The sequence below is a fragment of the Chaetodon trifascialis genome, chromosome 13 (genome assembly GCF_039877785.1).
Source record: "Chaetodon trifascialis isolate fChaTrf1 chromosome 13, fChaTrf1.hap1, whole genome shotgun sequence".
Lineage (NCBI taxonomy): Eukaryota > Metazoa > Chordata > Actinopteri > Chaetodontiformes > Chaetodontidae > Chaetodon > Chaetodon trifascialis.
The window spans coordinates 26,161,502-26,179,936 of NC_092068.1; the positions used below are offsets into that span (position 1 = coordinate 26,161,502).

Consider the following 18,435-nt stretch of genomic DNA (forward strand, 5'->3'; position numbering starts at 1 on the left):
GCTCTCGATTTACTGGTCAATCTACGTTCCTACCCTCACCACTGGTCATGAACTTTGGGTCATGACAAAAAGAATGAGCTCCTGGATACAAGCGGCTGAAATGAGTTTCCTCCGCAGGGTGGCGGGGCACTCCCTTAGAGATAGGGTGAGGAGCTCTGTCAGCCGGGAGGAGCTCAGAGTAGAGTCATTGCTCCTCCACATCTCGAGGAGTCAGCTGAGGTGGCTCGGGCATCTCTATCGGTTGCCCCCTGGACGCCTCCCAAGGGAGGTGTTCCAGGCATGCTCCACCGGGAGGAGGCCCCGGGGAAGACCCAGGACACGCTGGAGTGACGATGTCGCTCGGCTGGCCTGGGAACGCCTCGGGATCCCCCCAGAAGAGTTAGAGGAAGTGTCCGGGGAGAGGGAAGTTTGGGCGTTCCTGCTCAGACTGCTGCCTCCGTGACCCGGCCCCAGCTGAAGCGGGAGAAGATGGATGGATGGATGGATGGATGGATGGATGGATGGATGGATGGATGGATGGACAAATAAATAAGCTTGAATGTAACCATACAATTCATTTCAGTTCAGTGTATTTAAATAACACCACATCACAACAAAGGTTGTCTCATGACACTTTCCATGGAGAGCAGGCTGAGACCAAATGCTTTAACGTAAAGAAATCCAACAGTTGTTGCCTACTGCAGCTTTAATTGGATTTTCTTCAGTGTAAATAAACAACAATCATGTGTCTCTGTTCTTTTTAATCAAGTCATGTCATAAGAGTGAAATTCAAGCTATTTACAGTTGTAACATGAACAATGAAGATTTTCTCAGACAGAAGGAAGGAAGAGTCTCTATCACCGGTCACGCACAGGAAGAGATGTGGTGGAGATCTATTTTCAGGAATCCTTTGCTGCAGGTATTATCCGGCCCTCCTCATCACCAGTAGGTGCAGGGTTTTTCTTAGTACTCGCTATTCACACCCCCCTCACCAGTCCCCACTGACCCCTTGCCACCAATCAAGATCTGATACCAACCTCTGACCCCAAAATATCCACTGAATGGCCATTTATCCACCAAAGATGCACAGTTTTTAACTTGTATGTTCATCTCTCACTGTCACTGTCAATCAACATGTCTTCATGTTCTACACACCTTTTAAGTGTCATCTGGGTGGCTCACACATATACTGTCATTCATCCATACATGCTTCACAATACTGACTACATCAATGTTTCCACACTCCATCCTTGTTGATTCAATTCATTAATTTGCACTTTTCTTTCTTGGATTAAGGGTGTTTTTGGACAGAAATTCTCACATTGTCCTCAATATCAGTGAGTCAGGACTGGTAAAACATGGGTCATCACAATGTCTAACTCCAGTTTTCTCTCAGTTTAAGGTACAGTGTGTCACCTTTGCATCACAATGTCCACATTTCTTTTCTTTCTGTAACTTTCCATGTGTCAGAAGGTGTCTGTATCATCACATTGTTTTATCTGTGAAATGTAGTGGCTAGCACCCAAGGATAATTTTTGAAAAAGTCAACCATCCACCGCTCTGTAACTTTCCACTCAAAGCTTGAACAGCCCAGTGAAAGATTTGAGAAGGAGAAGAAGAAGAAGAAGAAAAATCAGCATGTGAGAGGAAGACAAGCAGGAAAGAGAGGAGAAACTTTCCATTGTTTTTACATTCTGTTACTCTCATGCTAAATGTTGACTCAAGGTCTGTAAAATGTCCTCTCTCTCTCTTTTTGAAATCTTGTTTTATTTTGGATAACTATCTTTCAATGGAGACAGAAACCAAGTCAAACCATATCACAGCAAGCACCTGTCTGGTTGAATGATGATATCTCAGTCTTCTTGAAGGAGTCAGCAGTCCGACATGCCCTAAGGTCCATTGGGACCAGTTGCAGATGATGTGGTTCTGGTGACTTTGTCAGATCGTGACCTTCATCATCTGCAGGAGCAGTTTACAGTCAGCTGTGAGCTGGAAAACATTCATGGGGAGAGGAACGTCTTTACTACCTTGCTCACCCTGCTGCCACCACAATGAATAGATGGATTGATGGTTGGCTTCATTCAAGCTATTAAATTCAAATGTCTTGATTTCATAAAATATATATAATGATCAATCAAGGCCCCGGGTGTCACTCTGAGCTTTGTGGTTTCACTATGGCCATACACACCTTTGGTGGACAGTTTAAGTAAAATATTTAATAAATATGAAAGATTATATCTTTCAGTCTAAATTCCCAATTTAGATAACGAAAACATTTCTGCATCACTTGTACCAAATGCTTAAAATCTCTAAAGACTTTAATTTAATGATATCTTTAATGATATTCTGTGACTATAATAATACAGTATTGATATACAGCACACTGAGATGGGATTGGGAAGTTTTAATATTTATGACACCTTGCGAGGAAAAAAAATACCCTGCAGCACAATAGAATGTTCCCCAAATAGCAAATACATAAACAGGACACTGGAATGCAAACAAAAGTCAAATATTATTCTATTATTGCGTCTTGTATATTTAATATTTATGAGACAGTTTCATAATTGACAAAAACCTAATGTGCATGTGAATGAAGCACACATCACAGATGCCAATCAGAGAGAGAGAATTCCTAATCAGTACGAATGTGCTGTGAACTTTCCAACTTTGATGAAGCAATGGCCACCACCTTGAAACACATTGTGCATGTTTCATAGTACGTTTATGTTTTGGATACAGAAACTTTTCTGAAAAACTAATATTTACTGGTCTTTATTTTAATTTGAGACAACAGATTCTACTGTACACACAGGAACACTAACATTTTGTGCTCATCATTGGCTCTGATGCGTTGATCTCAGAGTCGTTTCTGTTCAATGTCTCATTCTCATTCTGTCCTGTGGCAGCATCTGTCGGTGTCAGTGGTTGTGGTGATTGGTGGGCTTTCACTTTGAACACATCCCACTTCTCAGGAAGCATGCCTTTGTTGAAGAGCACAGAAGCCAGGTAGGAGAACGACAAGATGGCAGCAATGGCAGACAGCATGGAGATGGTCCTAACTGGAGAGTACTGGACATAAACCCCGTCCTCAAGAGTGCATCCTGGGAAGTGTATGACTGGTGCTAACCCTAGAGATGGGTCTCCACTGAGCAGTCTCAATACAACTCCCACCAGGCAGCCCATAATAGCCCCGTAACCATTGGAGATGTTGAAGAAGAGGACACAGACGAGTTGAGGGAAGACAATGATGTAGGCCATTTCAGCAGCAAGGAACCAGAACAGTAAAATGCTGGTTTTCATGCTGGTTAGTGATGCACCAACCAAGCCCACGACCACCACAGAAGCACGGATCACCCACTGACTCTCTCTGTCTGATGCCTGAAGAAGAAATAAGAGGAAGAAGAAGAGGTTAACAGACTGAGACTATCCTGCTTTCAGATACCTCTCTCTAATCTTCTTCACTCTTCCTCCTACTTTGTTTCTCCATCATGCCACTTTATACCATTGATACTTTCCTGCACTCCATTGCCTTTCTTTCAAAATAAACATCAACCTTCACAATAGCAAACAGCAGTTTGATTAACAAGTACATTGTCTCACCTGAGGTCTCAGGATGCTCTTGTAGATGTTAGCAGTGAGGACAGAAGCTGCAGAAAGCAAAGCAGAGTCAGCTGATGACATCACGGCGGCAGCCACACATCCAATACCAATAATGGCGATGAAGGGTGGAGTGAGGTGCTGCAGGGCGATGGGCAGAACGAAAGCTGCTTCCCCACGTTCATATGGAGATGGAGAACCATAGGTAGTCTGGTTCCAGTCTGAGGCATGGACACAAAAGAAGGACAGACTGAACAATGCTCCCATTACCTGTCTGACTGATTTAAGATGGTCCTACTGGAAACTCAAGAATGACTCAACTAAGGGGAACTCAAGAATGACTATCATCATTACTTTAAGATAAAATTTCAAGTAGTATCATCAAATGCTACATTCTGCATACTGGTAATACCTGTGGATGCAGATGCTGCCCCCAGCAATATAAGAGGTATCCCAAATACAAGAAAGATGAAAGCTGCAGCAATGCATGTGAGCTTGGCTGTGGTTGAGGTAGAAGCTGACAAGGTCCTCTGATGGATGGCCTGGTATCCCAGAGACCCCAGAGTCTGGAGCGGAAAACAGATAATTGTTAATTTAATCACAAATGTGGCATCCACAGCAGGTAAATGTGGCGAAATGTCCACCTGCTATTATCACTGAAGCATTCATTCAAATGAAAGGGATTGTCTCTTAAATGTTAAATTTCAGTCATAGGATTGTTAATTTAACTTTGACATGTACGGACATGCTGTTTCAGATAATAGTCTTTAATTACAGCCACTCTGATCCTTCAGTTACAATGAAAAACTGTCTATTATTTAAATCTTTATGTTTTTTATCATCACTCTTAAGATATCCATCAAAACTAGACTGAACTGTGTTTGATATAGGCTGTATTGTTGCTTCCTTACAAAGAATAAGAAGTTATCAATCATGATCCAGGTCTTTTTCAGCTCTGGTTGACCAATCCAGGGAGCGTGTAAGGTGTTGTTCATCAGTGTCTGGCTAATGTCCATGGTGGACGGACTCATCATAACAAAGGGAACACAGAGCCACTGCAGAGACAAATAAAATGTAAATGATAAACACACACAACTTTAAAAAGCATCCTTTGGAGATTTTGGTACCTTGTGTGAGCTCCTTCAAAAAAAAAAAAAAGCCAAACTCACCAAGCTGATGAATATGAGGACAAGCTGTATAATATCTGTGTAGGCCACAGAGTAGAGGCCTCCCAGCAGCGTGTAGATAATGGCGACCACAGCAGAGATCCAGATGCACACAGTGTTGGACAAATCCAGGACCACACTCATGGTTCCTCCTGTCAAACACAACAGGGACATTTTATGACCATGGGCTCTATTTTCGTGCATAGGGTGCACACCCTGTGCAGTGGTCTTTTCATGTAGTGCAGGTGGGCGCACAGAGCACTTGGTATTTTGGTAAACTGAGGTGCACAGAGGTGTGCCAGGATGGGCAGCGCAGTAGGGGGAGGTGTCAGCAGGATCAGCCAGCGGATTTGGATTTTCGGACAGCCACAATTCAATGCAACTCTCAGTCAGCACATACGGTCAGACCTAAATTTATATATTTTGATCAGTATCTCATCTGACCACATCGCAAGCGCATTCGGCACGCGTAATGGTCACTCACTCTGACCGAATGTACTTAGGTGAAACAGGGATGCAAACTAATCAATCAACGTCACTGTGCCAACCAGAAACAGCCATGGCATCCTACAGAGCATATATACTGCATCTATCTCAGAGCACTCGAGAGACAGAGAGAGACAGACACATGGAAAAAACGTAAGTGATGATCGTTGTCCGCTATTACCCACGTCATTTCATTCCAAATACAAATGTTATCATTGTAATGCTTAACGTTATCTACAAAGATGGAGTATATTATTGCTTTGAGGAGGAGGAGGAGGAGGAGGAGGAGGCCGAGGATTTACCATCTAAGGACCTCATATTTAGACATGAGTGAGCAGGAGTGCAGGTGGGCCACGAGAATAACGCCTTCAACACTATAGGCTATGCAATTTTCTTTAATCATCTACTCTTTTGCATGTCACAGGAACAAATTACATCTGCCAAGGGAGGTTGTTGATGTGGTAGCGCGCATCGTGGCCTCCAATGCGCACCCTGGCTGCGCTCTCCCTGTCGCAGTAAGGGTGACAACAGGTCTGACCTTCTTCGCCACCGGCCCGGGGCTTTATACCGTGGCCTCGGTGGTGGGGATCAGTCAGTCCACTGTCTGCTCAGCTATACACACAGTTTCCTCTAGTCTAGTCTGACATGCAAATGAGCACATCATTTTCCCTGCAACACCTGAGAGCCAGCTGGAAACTAAGTGAGGGTTCTTGTTGAAATTTGGATTCCCCGGGGTCTTCACTCATGTGCAGTTGTGTGCCCCAGAGACCCAAGCCCACATTTATGTGAACCGATGTGGGGTCCCTTCCATCAATATCCAGGTGATCTATGACTCAAATTGCCTGGTGACAAACGTGTATGCCAGTTTCCCCGGGTCGGCACATGACTCGTTCATCCTGGCGAATTCTAGCATCCCTACAGTCTTTCAGGGGGACACCCTGCGCGAGCTCAGTGATCCTTGAAACTTGCCATGTGCCTCGGAAGCTGCGTTCTTAAAGGTGAGGCGAGGAGCTGGTGTGATTGGTGGATTGGACTCGGCTGGGTCAAACCCACTCCACGCCTTCTCCCCTCCCTCTTTCCGAGTTGCGGGTGGGACTGAAATGAGAATGGGGAGTAGTTGCGCCCGCAGCGTAGTGCGCGAAAATACCAAAGTCTGCACCACCACGCCCCATCAGCAAAGCGGACCTGACTTTGCGCCACGCCTCCACTGCACTGGCGGCGGAAACAAAAATAGAGCCCCACGTCTTTCTGTCAGAATTACATGTTCATATTCATTGTAGCAAGTCACATTGACATAGTATAGTATACATCCATGTATACATTTACTGTACTGAAATGATAAAGTATTTGTCAAATATACAAATATATGTGCATTCAGTGCATTCATATATACTGTACCTAAACCAAGTAGTGTTGCGGGCACCCAGACCACATCAATAATAAGTGAAACCAGGCTCAGTCCAGCTGTTAGGATTTTTCCGTACTTGATATGGAAAGGGTCCAGCATCGTCACGCAGTTCCTTTCTCTCAGTGGCTTGACAAACACCAAGCCAGCTTGATTTACAAAAGGACAGATCACATCACAATTAGAAAAAAAATCAATCAATCAATCAATCAAGTGAAGGTGAAAAAGATCACATCCAGCAACAAGTTTACTTTGTATGTCTATTAATTTTATTTGCTTTTTCACATTTAACATAAAGCAGGAAATTATACACCCCCCTGAGTTTCAATTAGTTAGTTAATCTGTAAAGTCACCATGTCATGGACTCTGGAGGAGCCCCTTAGCCCCACCCTCCTGCTCACACCCCTCTCATCGCTCATCCTCCACTCAGCCCTGCCATCTTGCATTGACTGTCAGCCAGTCTGTGACCAGCCTGCTCTGCCACCACACACCTGTTTCTCATCTGCTCATTTTCCCCTCAGTATTTATACAAGTCAGTGTCCCTTTGTTCTTTGCCAGATCGTTGTTTGTGCTTATGCCTGCCTCGCGTCCCGCCTGTTCTCTCGTTCTGCCTTTTGGATTTTTGACCTGGGCCTGTTTACCTGGTTCGTGTTTTTGCCTTACGACTCTGTACTTCTGCCTGATCATCCTGCTTTCTGGCATCGACCCTTGCTACGGACTGTGCTCTGCCCAGTAAACTTCCAGTTGTTGCCTCATATCTGTCTCTGTCTTGTGACTCTTCGTGTGGATCCTCTCTGATTTGTGACACACCAAGCTTAAATGCAACAATTAGATGCAGGTTTTTTGTTTTTTTCGTTTTTAGATTAACAGGCTACTTTTTTTTTTATTACACATGCAGAATACAGGATCGTGTCAGATGGAATTTGAAACTCTTACTGATGATAAAAGACGAACTGTATGCCATCAACATCACGATTGTCCAGATTAGTCCCATGGAGGGCGTGTACACCATCTCAGCTGTGCCAACTATGAGGCCTCCTCCAACCCACGTAGCTACAGGACGGATGAACACACAGCAAGTCATTGAGTGTACAAACAACAGATATTTGGGCAAAAGGTTGGGGGATAATTCATCCATCCATCCATTTTCTCCCTCTTCATCCGGGGCCGGGTCGCGGGGGGAGCAGTCTGAGCAGGGACGCCCAAACTTCCCTCTCCCTGGACACTTCCCCCAGCTCTTCCGGGGGGATCTCAAGGTGTTCCCAGGCCAGCCAGGCGACATAGTCACTCCAGCGTGTCCTGGGTCTTCCTCGGGGCCTCCTCCCAGTGGGACATGGCCACTTTTCCCATTTAGTTGTCCAGCCCTGATTAAGAGGCAGAATTTTACAACTCTGGAGCTCTGGAATTAGAGTGTATCTGATCATCAGTGTCTGAGTGTAATCAGAATTAGTACCAATGCTTTAAGAGTCACTCACATCTTGTTGACCTGAAGAAATATAATTAGCAGGCTTTTGTCTCAATTGTGCAATAGAGCTAATTGAATTAATTAAATTTATGACGTGATTCTGCTTTTCTTAAGTTTTTTAACTTTGGTTTAGAACACAAAACAAACAAGCAACGAACAACCTCAAGGGGTAGGGTGTTTCCACATTGCCCATAATAATCTACAACCACTTATTAAGAGAACCTAATTATACAGCTGCATACTGAATTTATTCACAGATATTTACATTTTTGTTCATCCATCCATCCATTTTCTATAATGACTATCCCTTTCAGGGTCGCAGGGGGGCTGGAGTCTATGCCAACTGTCAACGGGTGAGAGGCAGGGTACACCCTGGACTGGTCGCCAGTCGATCGCAGGGCAACACACAAGACAGACAACCATTCATGCTCACACTCACACCTAAGGACAATTTAGAGACAGGTTTCTGCCTGTTAAAAGGAAGACAAGTTTTGTTACATAAAATTGATTTGATCTGAATTGAAATTGAACTGTGCTCTCCTCACCTGTCATTGTGAAGACTCCCACCACCCAGCTAATGTTACGATTTCCCAGCAGGGCCATATCCATTCCAGTGGCTGCACTTTTCTTCTGTTCCCTTTTGGACTTGAAAGAAGCCCAGATGCCGGTCCCGAGGACCAGCAGGTAGAAAATCACCATGACGATCACTCCTGGGATGTTGACGGCCATGATGGACTAGCTTCTCCTCTTGCTGATGTCTGACTGAGTAAACGACTAACTGGCTGAGTGTTTTTGAAAAGAGCCATGAAATTCCTGATGGACAGGAAAGAAAAAGCCTCCTCCACTTCAATGATACGTTGATGCCCTCTGGTGAAAATAGCTGGTTTCAGGTTCAGTGACTTAACAAGCAAACAGGCCATCCTGCATTTTTATGTTGCCTAATGTTTTGTTGGTTTTTAAAAACTGGCCCCAGGAGAAATGATATAATTTCAGCTTTGTGACAAATAAGCTTGAATTTAACCATAAAATTCATTTCATTTCAGTTCAGTGTATTTAAATAACACCACATCACAACAAAGGTTGTCTCATGACACTTTCCATGGAGAGCAGGCTGAGACCAAATGCTTTAACATACAGGAATCCAACAATTGTTGCCTACTGCAGCTTTAATTGGATTTTCTTCAATCATGTGTCTCTGTTCTGTTTAATCAAGTCATGTCATAAGAGTGAAATTCAAACTCTTTACAGTTGTAACATGAACAATGAACACAGGAAGAGATGTGGTGGAGATCTATTTTCAGGAATCCTTGGTTGCAGGTATTATCCGGCCCTCCTCATCACCAGTAGGTGCAGAGTTTTTCTTAGTACTCGCTATTCACACACCCCTCACCCCCCCTCACCAGTCCCCACTGACCCCTCGCCACCAATCAGGATCTGATACCAACCTCTGACCCCAAAAGATCCACTGAATGGCCATTTATCCACCAAAGATGCACAGTTTTTAACTTGCATGTTCATCTCTCACTGTCACTGTCAATCAACATGTCTTCATGTTCTACACACCTTTTAAGTGTCATCTGGGTGGCTCACACATATACTGTCATTCATCCATACATGCTTCACAATACTGACTACATCAATGTTTCCACACTCCATCCTTGTTGATTCAATTCATTAATTTGCACTTTTCTTTCTTGGATTAAGGGTGTTTTTGGACAGAAATTCTCACATTGTCCTCAATATCAGTGAGTCAGGACTGGTAAAACATGGGTCATCACAATGTCTAACTCCAGTCTTCTCTCAGTTTAAGGTACAGTGTGTCACCTTTGCATCACAATGTCCACATTTCTTTTCTTTCTGTAACTTTCCATGTGTCAGAAGGTGTCTGTATCATCACATTGTTTTATCTGTGAAATGTAGTGGCTAGCACCCAAGGATAATTTTTTTAAAAAAACAGTCGACCATCCACTGCTCTGTAACTTTCCACTCAAAGCTTGAACAGCCCAGTGAAAGATTTGAGAAGAAGAAGAAGAAGAAAAATCAGCATGTGAGAGGAAGACAAGCAGGAAAGAGAGGAGAAACTTTCCATTGTTTTTACATTCTGTTACTCTCATGCTAAATGTTGCCTCAAGGTCTGTAAAATGTCCTCTCTCTCTCTTTTTGAAATCTTGTTTTATTTTGGATAACTATCTTTCAATGGAGACAGAAACCAAGTCAAACCATATCACAGCAAGCACCTGTCTGGTTGAATGATGATATCTCAGTCTTCTTGAAGGAGTCAGCAGTCCGACATGCCCTAAGGTCCATTGGGACCAGTTGCAGATGATGTGGTTCTGGTGACTTTGTCAGATCGTGACCTTCATCATCTGCAGGAGCAGTTTACAGTCAGCTGTGAGCTGGAAAACATTCATGGGGAGAGGAACGTCTTTACTACCTTGCTCACCCTGCTGCCACCACAATGAATAGATGGATTGATGGTTGGCTTCATTCAAGCTATTAAATTCAAATGTCTTGATTTCATAAAATATATATAATGATCAATCAAGGCCCCGGGTGTCACTCTGAGCTTTGTGGTTTCACTATGGCCATACACACCTTTGGTGGACAGTTTAAGTAAAATATTTAATAAATATGAAAGATTATATCTTTCAGTCTAAATTCCCAATTTAGATAACGAAAACATTTCTGCATCACTTGTACCAAATGCTTAAAATCTCTAAAGACTTTAATTTAATGATATCTTTAATGATATTCTGTGACTATAATAATACAGTATTGATATACAGCACACTGAGATGGGATTGGGAAGTTTTAATATTTATGACACCTTGCGAGGAAAAAAAATACCCTGCAGCACAATAGAATGTTCCCAATAGCAAATACATAAGCAGGACACTGGAATGCAAACAAAAGTCAAATATTATTCTATTATTGCGTCTTGTATATTTAATATTTATGAGACAGTTTCATAATTGACAAAAACCTAATGTGCATGTGAATGAAGCACACATCACAGATGCCAATCAGAGAGAGAGAATTCCTAATCAGTACGAATGTGCTGTGAACTTTCCAACTTTGATGAAGCAATGGCCACCACCTTCAAACACATTGTGCATGTTTCATAGTACGTTTATGTTTTGGATACAGAAACTTTTCTGAAAAACTAATATTTACTGGTCTTTATTTTAATTTGAGACAACAGATTCTACTGTACACACAGGAACACTAACATTTTGTGCTCATCATTGGCTCTGATGCGTTGATCTCAGAGTCGTTTCTGTTCAATGTCTCATTCTCATTCTGTCCTGTGGCAGCATCTGTCGGTGTCAGTGGTTGTGGTGATTGGTGGGCTTTCACTTTGAACACATCCCACTTCTCAGGAAGCATGCCTTTGTTGAAGAGCACAGAAGCCAGGTAGGAGAACGACAAGATGGCAGCAATGGCAGACAGCATGGAGATGGTCCTAACTGGAGAGTACTGGACATAAACCCCGTCCTCAAGAGTGCATCCTGGGAAGTGTATGACTGGTGCTAACCCTAGAGATGGGTCTCCACTGAGCAGTCTCAATACAACTCCCACCAGGCAGCCCATAATAGCCCCGTAACCATTGGAGATGTTGAAGAAGAGGACACAGACGAGTTGAGGGAAGACAATGATGTAGGCCATTTCAGCAGCAAGGAACCAGAACAGTAAAATGCTGGTTTTCATGCTGGTTAGTGATGCACCAACCAAGCCCACGACCACCACAGAAGCACGGATCACCCACTGACTCTCTCTGTCTGATGCCTGAAGAAGAAATAAGAGGAAGAAGAAGAGGTTAACAGACTGAGACTATCCTGCTTTCAGATACCTCTCTCTAATCTTCTTCACTCTTCCTCCTACTTTGTTTCTCCATCATGCCACTTTATACCATTGATACTTTCCTGCACTCCATTGCCTTTCTTTCAAAATAAACATCAACCTTCACAATAGCAAACAGCAGTTTGATTAACAAGTACATTGTCTCACCTGAGGTCTCAGGATGCTCTTGTAGATGTTAGCAGTGAGGACAGAAGCTGCAGAAAGCAAAGCAGAGTCAGCTGATGACATCACGGCGGCAGCCACACATCCAATACCAATAATGGCGATGAAGGGTGGAGTGAGGTGCTGCAGGGCGATGGGCAGAACGAAAGCTGCTTCCCCACGTTCATATGGAGATGGAGAACCATAGGTAGTCTGGTTCCAGTCTGAGGCATGGACACAAAAGAAGGACAGACTGAACAATGCTCCCATTACCTGTCTGACTGATTTAAGATGGTCCTACTGGAAACTCAAGAATGACTCAACTAAGGGGAACTCAAGAATGACTATCATCATTACTTTAAGATAAAATTTCAAGTAGTATCATCAAATGCTACATTCTGCATACTGGTAATACCTGTGGATGCAGATGCTGCCCCCAGCAATATAAGAGGTATCCCAAATACAAGAAAGATGAAAGCTGCAGCAATGCATGTGAGCTTGGCTGTGGTTGAGGTAGAAGCTGACAAGGTCCTCTGATGGATGGCCTGGTATCCCAGAGACCCCAGAGTCTGGAGCGGAAAACAGATAATTGTTAATTTAATCACAAATGTGGCATCCACAGCAGGTAAATGTGGCGAAATGTCCACCTGCTATTATCACTGAAGCATTCATTCAAATGAAAGGGATTGTCTCTTAAATGTTAAATTTCAGTCATAGGATTGTTAATTTAACTTTGACATGTACGGACATGCTGTTTCAGATAATAGTCTTTAATTACAGCCACTCTGATCCTTCAGTTACAATGAAAAACTGTCTATTATTTAAATCTTTATGTTTTTTATCATCACTCTTAAGATATCCATCAAAACTAGACTGAACTGTGTTTGATATAGGCTGTATTGTTGCTTCCTTACAAAGAATAAGAAGTTATCAATCATGATCCAGGTCTTTTTCAGCTCTGGTTGACCAATCCAGGGAGCGTGTAAGGTGTTGTTCATCAGTGTCTGGCTAATGTCCATGGTGGACGGACTCATCATAACAAAGGGAACACAGAGCCACTGCAGAGACAAATAAAATGTAAATGATAAACACACACAACTTTAAAAAGCATCCTTTGGAGATTTTGGTACCTTGTGTGAGCTCCTTCAAAAAAAAAAAAAAGCCAAACTCACCAAGCTGATGAATATGAGGACAAGCTGTATAATATCTGTGTAGGCCACAGAGTAGAGGCCTCCCAGCAGCGTGTAGATAATGGCGACCACAGCAGAGATCCAGATGCACACAGTGTTGGACAAATCCAGGACCACACTCATGGTTCCTCCTGTCAAACACAACAGGGACATTTTATGACCATGGGCTCTATTTTCGTGCATAGGGTGCACACCCTGTGCAGTGGTCTTTTCATGTAGTGCAGGTGGGCGCACAGAGCACTTGGTATTTTGGTAAACTGAGGTGCACAGAGGTGTGCCAGGATGGGCAGCGCAGTAGGGGGAGGTGTCAGCAGGATCAGCCAGCGGATTTGGATTTTCGGACAGCCACAATTCAATGCAACTCTCAGTCAGCACATACGGTCAGACCTAAATTTATATATTTTGATCAGTATCTCATCTGACCACATCGCAAGCGCATTCGGCACGCGTAATGGTCACTCACTCTGACCGAATGTACTTAGGTGAAACAGGGATGCAAACTAATCAATCAACGTCACTGTGCCAACCAGAAACAGCCATGGCATCCTACAGAGCATATATACTGCATCTATCTCAGAGCACTCGAGAGACAGAGAGAGACAGACACATGGAAAAAACGTAAGTGATGATCGTTGTCCGCTATTACCCACGTCATTTCATTCCAAATACAAATGTTATCATTGTAATGCTTAACGTTATCTACAAAGATGGAGTATATTATTGCTTTGAGGAGGAGGAGGAGGAGGAGGAGGAGGCCGAGGATTTACCATCTAAGGACCTCATATTTAGACATGAGTGAGCAGGAGTGCAGGTGGGCCACGAGAATAACGCCTTCAACACTATAGGCTATGCAATTTTCTTTAATCATCTACTCTTTTGCATGTCACAGGAACAAATTACATCTGCCAAGGGAGGTTGTTGATGTGGTAGCGCGCATCGTGGCCTCCAATGCGCACCCTGGCTGCGCTCTCCCTGTCGCAGTAAGGGTGACAACAGGTCTGACCTTCTTCGCCACCGGCCCGGGGCTTTATACCGTGGCCTCGGTGGTGGGGATCAGTCAGTCCACTGTCTGCTCAGCTATACACACAGTTTCCTCTAGTCTAGTCTGACATGCAAATGAGCACATCATTTTCCCTGCAACACCTGAGAGCCAGCTGGAAACTAAGTGAGGGTTCTTGTTGAAATTTGGATTCCCCGGGGTCTTCACTCATGTGCAGTTGTGTGCCCCAGAGACCCAAGCCCACATTTATGTGAACCGATGTGGGGTCCCTTCCATCAATATCCAGGTGATCTATGACTCAAATTGCCTGGTGACAAACGTGTATGCCAGTTTCCCCGGGTCGGCACATGACTCGTTCATCCTGGCGAATTCTAGCATCCCTACAGTCTTTCAGGGGGACACCCTGCGCGAGCTCAGTGATCCTTGAAACTTGCCATGTGCCTCGGAAGCTGCGTTCTTAAAGGTGAGGCGAGGAGCTGGTGTGATTGGTGGATTGGACTCGGCTGGGTCAAACCCACTCCACGCCTTCTCCCCTCCCTCTTTCCGAGTTGCGGGTGGGACTGAAATGAGAATGGGGAGTAGTTGCGCCCGCAGCGTAGTGCGCGAAAATACCAAAGTCTGCACCGCCACGCCCCATCAGCAAAGCGGACCTGACTTTGCGCCACGCCTCCACTGCACTGGCGGCGGAAACAAAAATAGAGCCCCACGTCTTTCTGTCAGAATTACATGTTCATATTCATTGTAGCAAGTCACATTGACATAGTATAGTATACATCCATGTATACATTTACTGTACTGAAATGATAAAGTATTTGTCAAATATACAAATATATGTGCATTCAGTGCATTCATATATACTGTACCTAAACCAAGTAGTGTTGCGGGCACCCAGACCACATCAATAATAAGTGAAACCAGGCTCAGTCCAGCTGTTAGGATTTTTCCGTACTTGATATGGAAAGGGTCCAGCATCGTCACGCAGTTCCTTTCTCTCAGTGGCTTGACAAACACCAAGCCAGCTTGATTTACAAAAGGACAGATCACATCACAATTAGAAAAAAAATCAATCAATCAATCAATCAAGTGAAGGTGAAAAAGATCACATCCAGCAACAAGTTTACTTTGTATGTCTATTAATTTTATTTGCTTTTTCACATTTAACATAAAGCAGGAAATTATACACCCCCCTGAGTTTCAATTAGTTAGTTAATCTGTAAAGTCACCATGTCATGGACTCTGGAGGAGCCCCTTAGCCCCACCCTCCTGCTCACACCCCTCTCATCGCTCATCCTCCACTCAGCCCTGCCATCTTGCATTGACTGTCAGCCAGTCTGTGACCAGCCTGCTCTGCCACCACACACCTGTTTCTCATCTGCTCATTTTCCCCTCAGTATTTATACAAGTCAGTGTCCCTTTGTTCTTTGCCAGATCGTTGTTTGTGCTTATGCCTGCCTCGCGTCCCGCCTGTTCTCTCGTTCTGCCTTTTGGATTTTTGACCTGGGCCTGTTTACCTGGTTCGTGTTTTTGCCTTACGACTCTGTACTTCTGCCTGATCATCCTGCTTTCTGGCATCGACCCTTGCTACGGACTGTGCTCTGCCCAGTAAACTTCCAGTTGTTGCCTCATATCTGTCTCTGTCTTGTGACTCTTCGTGTGGATCCTCTCTGATTTGTGACACACCAAGCTTAAATGCAACAATTAGATGCAGGTTTTTTGTTTTTTTCGTTTTTAGATTAACAGGCTACTTTTTTTTTTATTACACATGCAGAATACAGGATCGTGTCAGATGGAATTTGAAACTCTTACTGATGATAAAAGACGAACTGTATGCCATCAACATCACGATTGTCCAGATTAGTCCCATGGAGGGCGTGTACACCATCTCAGCTGTGCCAACTATGAGGCCTCCTCCAACCCACGTAGCTACAGGACGGATGAACACACAGCAAGTCATTGAGTGTACAAACAACAGATATTTGGGCAAAAGGTTGGGGGATAATTCATCCATCCATCCATTTTCTCCCTCTTCATCCGGGGCCGGGTCGCGGGGGGAGCAGTCTGAGCAGGGACGCCCAAACTTCCCTCTCCCTGGACACTTCCCCCAGCTCTTCCGGGGGGATCTCAAGGTGTTCCCAGGCCAGCCAGGCGACATAGTCACTCCAGCGTGTCCTGGGTCTTCCTCGGGGCCTCCTCCCAGTGGGACATGGCCACTTTTCCCATTTAGTTGTCCAGCCCTGATTAAGAGGCAGAATTTTACAACTCTGGAGCTCTGGAATTAGAGTGTATCTGATCATCAGTGTCTGAGTGTAATCAGAATTAGTACCAATGCTTTAAGAGTCACTCACATCTTGTTGACCTGAAGAAATATAATTAGCAGGCTTTTGTCTCAATTGTGCAATAGAGCTAATTGAATTAATTAAATTTATGACGTGATTCTGCTTTTCTTAAGTTTTTTAACTTTGGTTTAGAACACAAAACAAACAAGCAACGAACAACCTCAAGGGGTAGGGTGTTTCCACATTGCCCATAATAATCTACAACCACTTATTAAGAGAACCTAATTATACAGCTGCATACTGAATTTATTCACAGATATTTACATTTTTGTTCATCCATCCATCCATTTTCTATAATGACTATCCCTTTCAGGGTCGCAGGGGGGCTGGAGTCTATGCCAACTGTCAACGGGTGAGAGGCAGGGTACACCCTGGACTGGTCGCCAGTCGATCGCAGGGCAACACACAAGACAGACAACCATTCATGCTCACACTCACACCTAAGGACAATTTAGAGACAGGTTTCTGCCTGTTAAAAGGAAGACAAGTTTTGTTACATAAAATTGATTTGATCTGAATTGAAATTGAACTGTGCTCTCCTCACCTGTCATTGTGAAGACTCCCACCACCCAGCTAATGTTACGATTTCCCAGCAGGGCCATATCCATTCCAGTGGCTGCACTTTTCTTCTGTTCCCTTTTGGACTTGAAAGAAGCCCAGATGCCGGTCCCGAGGACCAGCAGGTAGAAAATCACCATGACGATCACTCCTGGGATGTTGACGGCCATGATGGACTAGCTTCTCCTCTTGCTGATGTCTGACTGAGTAAACGACTAACTGGCTTAGTGTTTTTGAAAAGAGCCATGAAATTCCTGATGGACAGGAAAGAAAAAGCCTCCTCCACTTCAATGATACGTTGATGCCCTCTGGTGAAAATAGCTGGTTTCAGGTTCAGTGACTTAACAAGCAAACAGGCCATCCTGCATTTTTATGTTGCCTAATGTTTTGTTGGTTTTTAAAAACTGGCCCCAGGAGAAATGATATAATTTCAGCTTTGTGACAAATAAGCTTGAATTTAACCATAAAATTCATTTCATTTCAGTTCAGTGTATTTAAATAACACCACATCACAACAAAGGTTGTCTCATGACACTTTCCATGGAGAGCAGGCTGAGACCAAATGCTTTAACATACAGGAATCCAACAATTGTTGCCTACTGCAGCTTTAATTGGATTTTCTTCAATCATGTGTCTCTGTTCTGTTTAATCAAGTCATGTCATAAGAGTGAAATTCAAACTCTTTACAGTTGTAACATGAACAATGAACACAGGAAGAGATGTGGTGGAGATCTATTTTCAGGAATCCTTGGTTGCAGGTATTATCCGGCCCTCCTCATCACCAGTAGGTGCAGAGTTTTTCTTAGTACTCGCTATTCACACCCCCCTCACCCCCCCTCACCAGTCCCCACTGACCCCTCGCCACCAATCAGGATCTGATACCAACCTCTGACCCCAAAAGATCCACTGAATGGCCATTTATCCACCAAAGATGCACAGTTTTTAACTTGCATGTTCATCTCTCACTGTCACTGTCAATCAACATGTCTTCATGTTCTACACACCTTTTAAGTGTCATCTGGGTGGCTCACACATATACTGTCATTCATCCATACATGCTTCACAATACTGACTACATCAATGTTTCCACACTCCATCCTTGTTGATTCAATTCATTAATTTGCACATTTCTTTCTTGGATTAAGGGTGTTTTTGGACAGAAATTCTCACATTGTCCTCAATATCAGTGAGTCAGGACTGGTAAAACATGGGTCATCACAATGTCTAACTCCAGTCTTCTCTCAGTTT

General features: G+C 43.8%; 2 protein-coding genes across 2 annotated transcripts; both read right to left on the minus strand.

Moving 5' to 3' along the window:
* Positions 1-2,799: 2,799 nt before the first annotated feature.
* On the minus strand, positions 2,800-8,830 carry LOC139341444 (high-affinity choline transporter 1-like). Its single transcript, XM_070977988.1, has 8 exons — positions 8,647-8,830; positions 7,573-7,689; positions 6,630-6,785; positions 4,749-4,897; positions 4,491-4,634; positions 3,992-4,145; positions 3,583-3,800; positions 2,800-3,360 (listed from the first exon to the last, which is right to left on the minus strand). The coding sequence occupies exons 1-8, from the start codon at positions 8,828-8,830 to the stop codon at positions 2,800-2,802; spliced, it is 1,683 nt and encodes a 560-aa protein (XP_070834089.1).
* Positions 8,831-11,326: 2,496 nt separating this feature from the next.
* Positions 11,327-17,357, minus strand: LOC139341440 (high-affinity choline transporter 1-like). The gene is made up of 8 exons (XM_070977983.1): positions 17,174-17,357; positions 16,100-16,216; positions 15,157-15,312; positions 13,276-13,424; positions 13,018-13,161; positions 12,519-12,672; positions 12,110-12,327; positions 11,327-11,887 (listed from the first exon to the last, which is right to left on the minus strand). Exons 1-8 carry the CDS (start codon positions 17,355-17,357, stop codon positions 11,327-11,329), a joined length of 1,683 nt encoding a protein of 560 aa, XP_070834084.1.
* Positions 17,358-18,435: the final 1,078 nt, after the last annotated feature.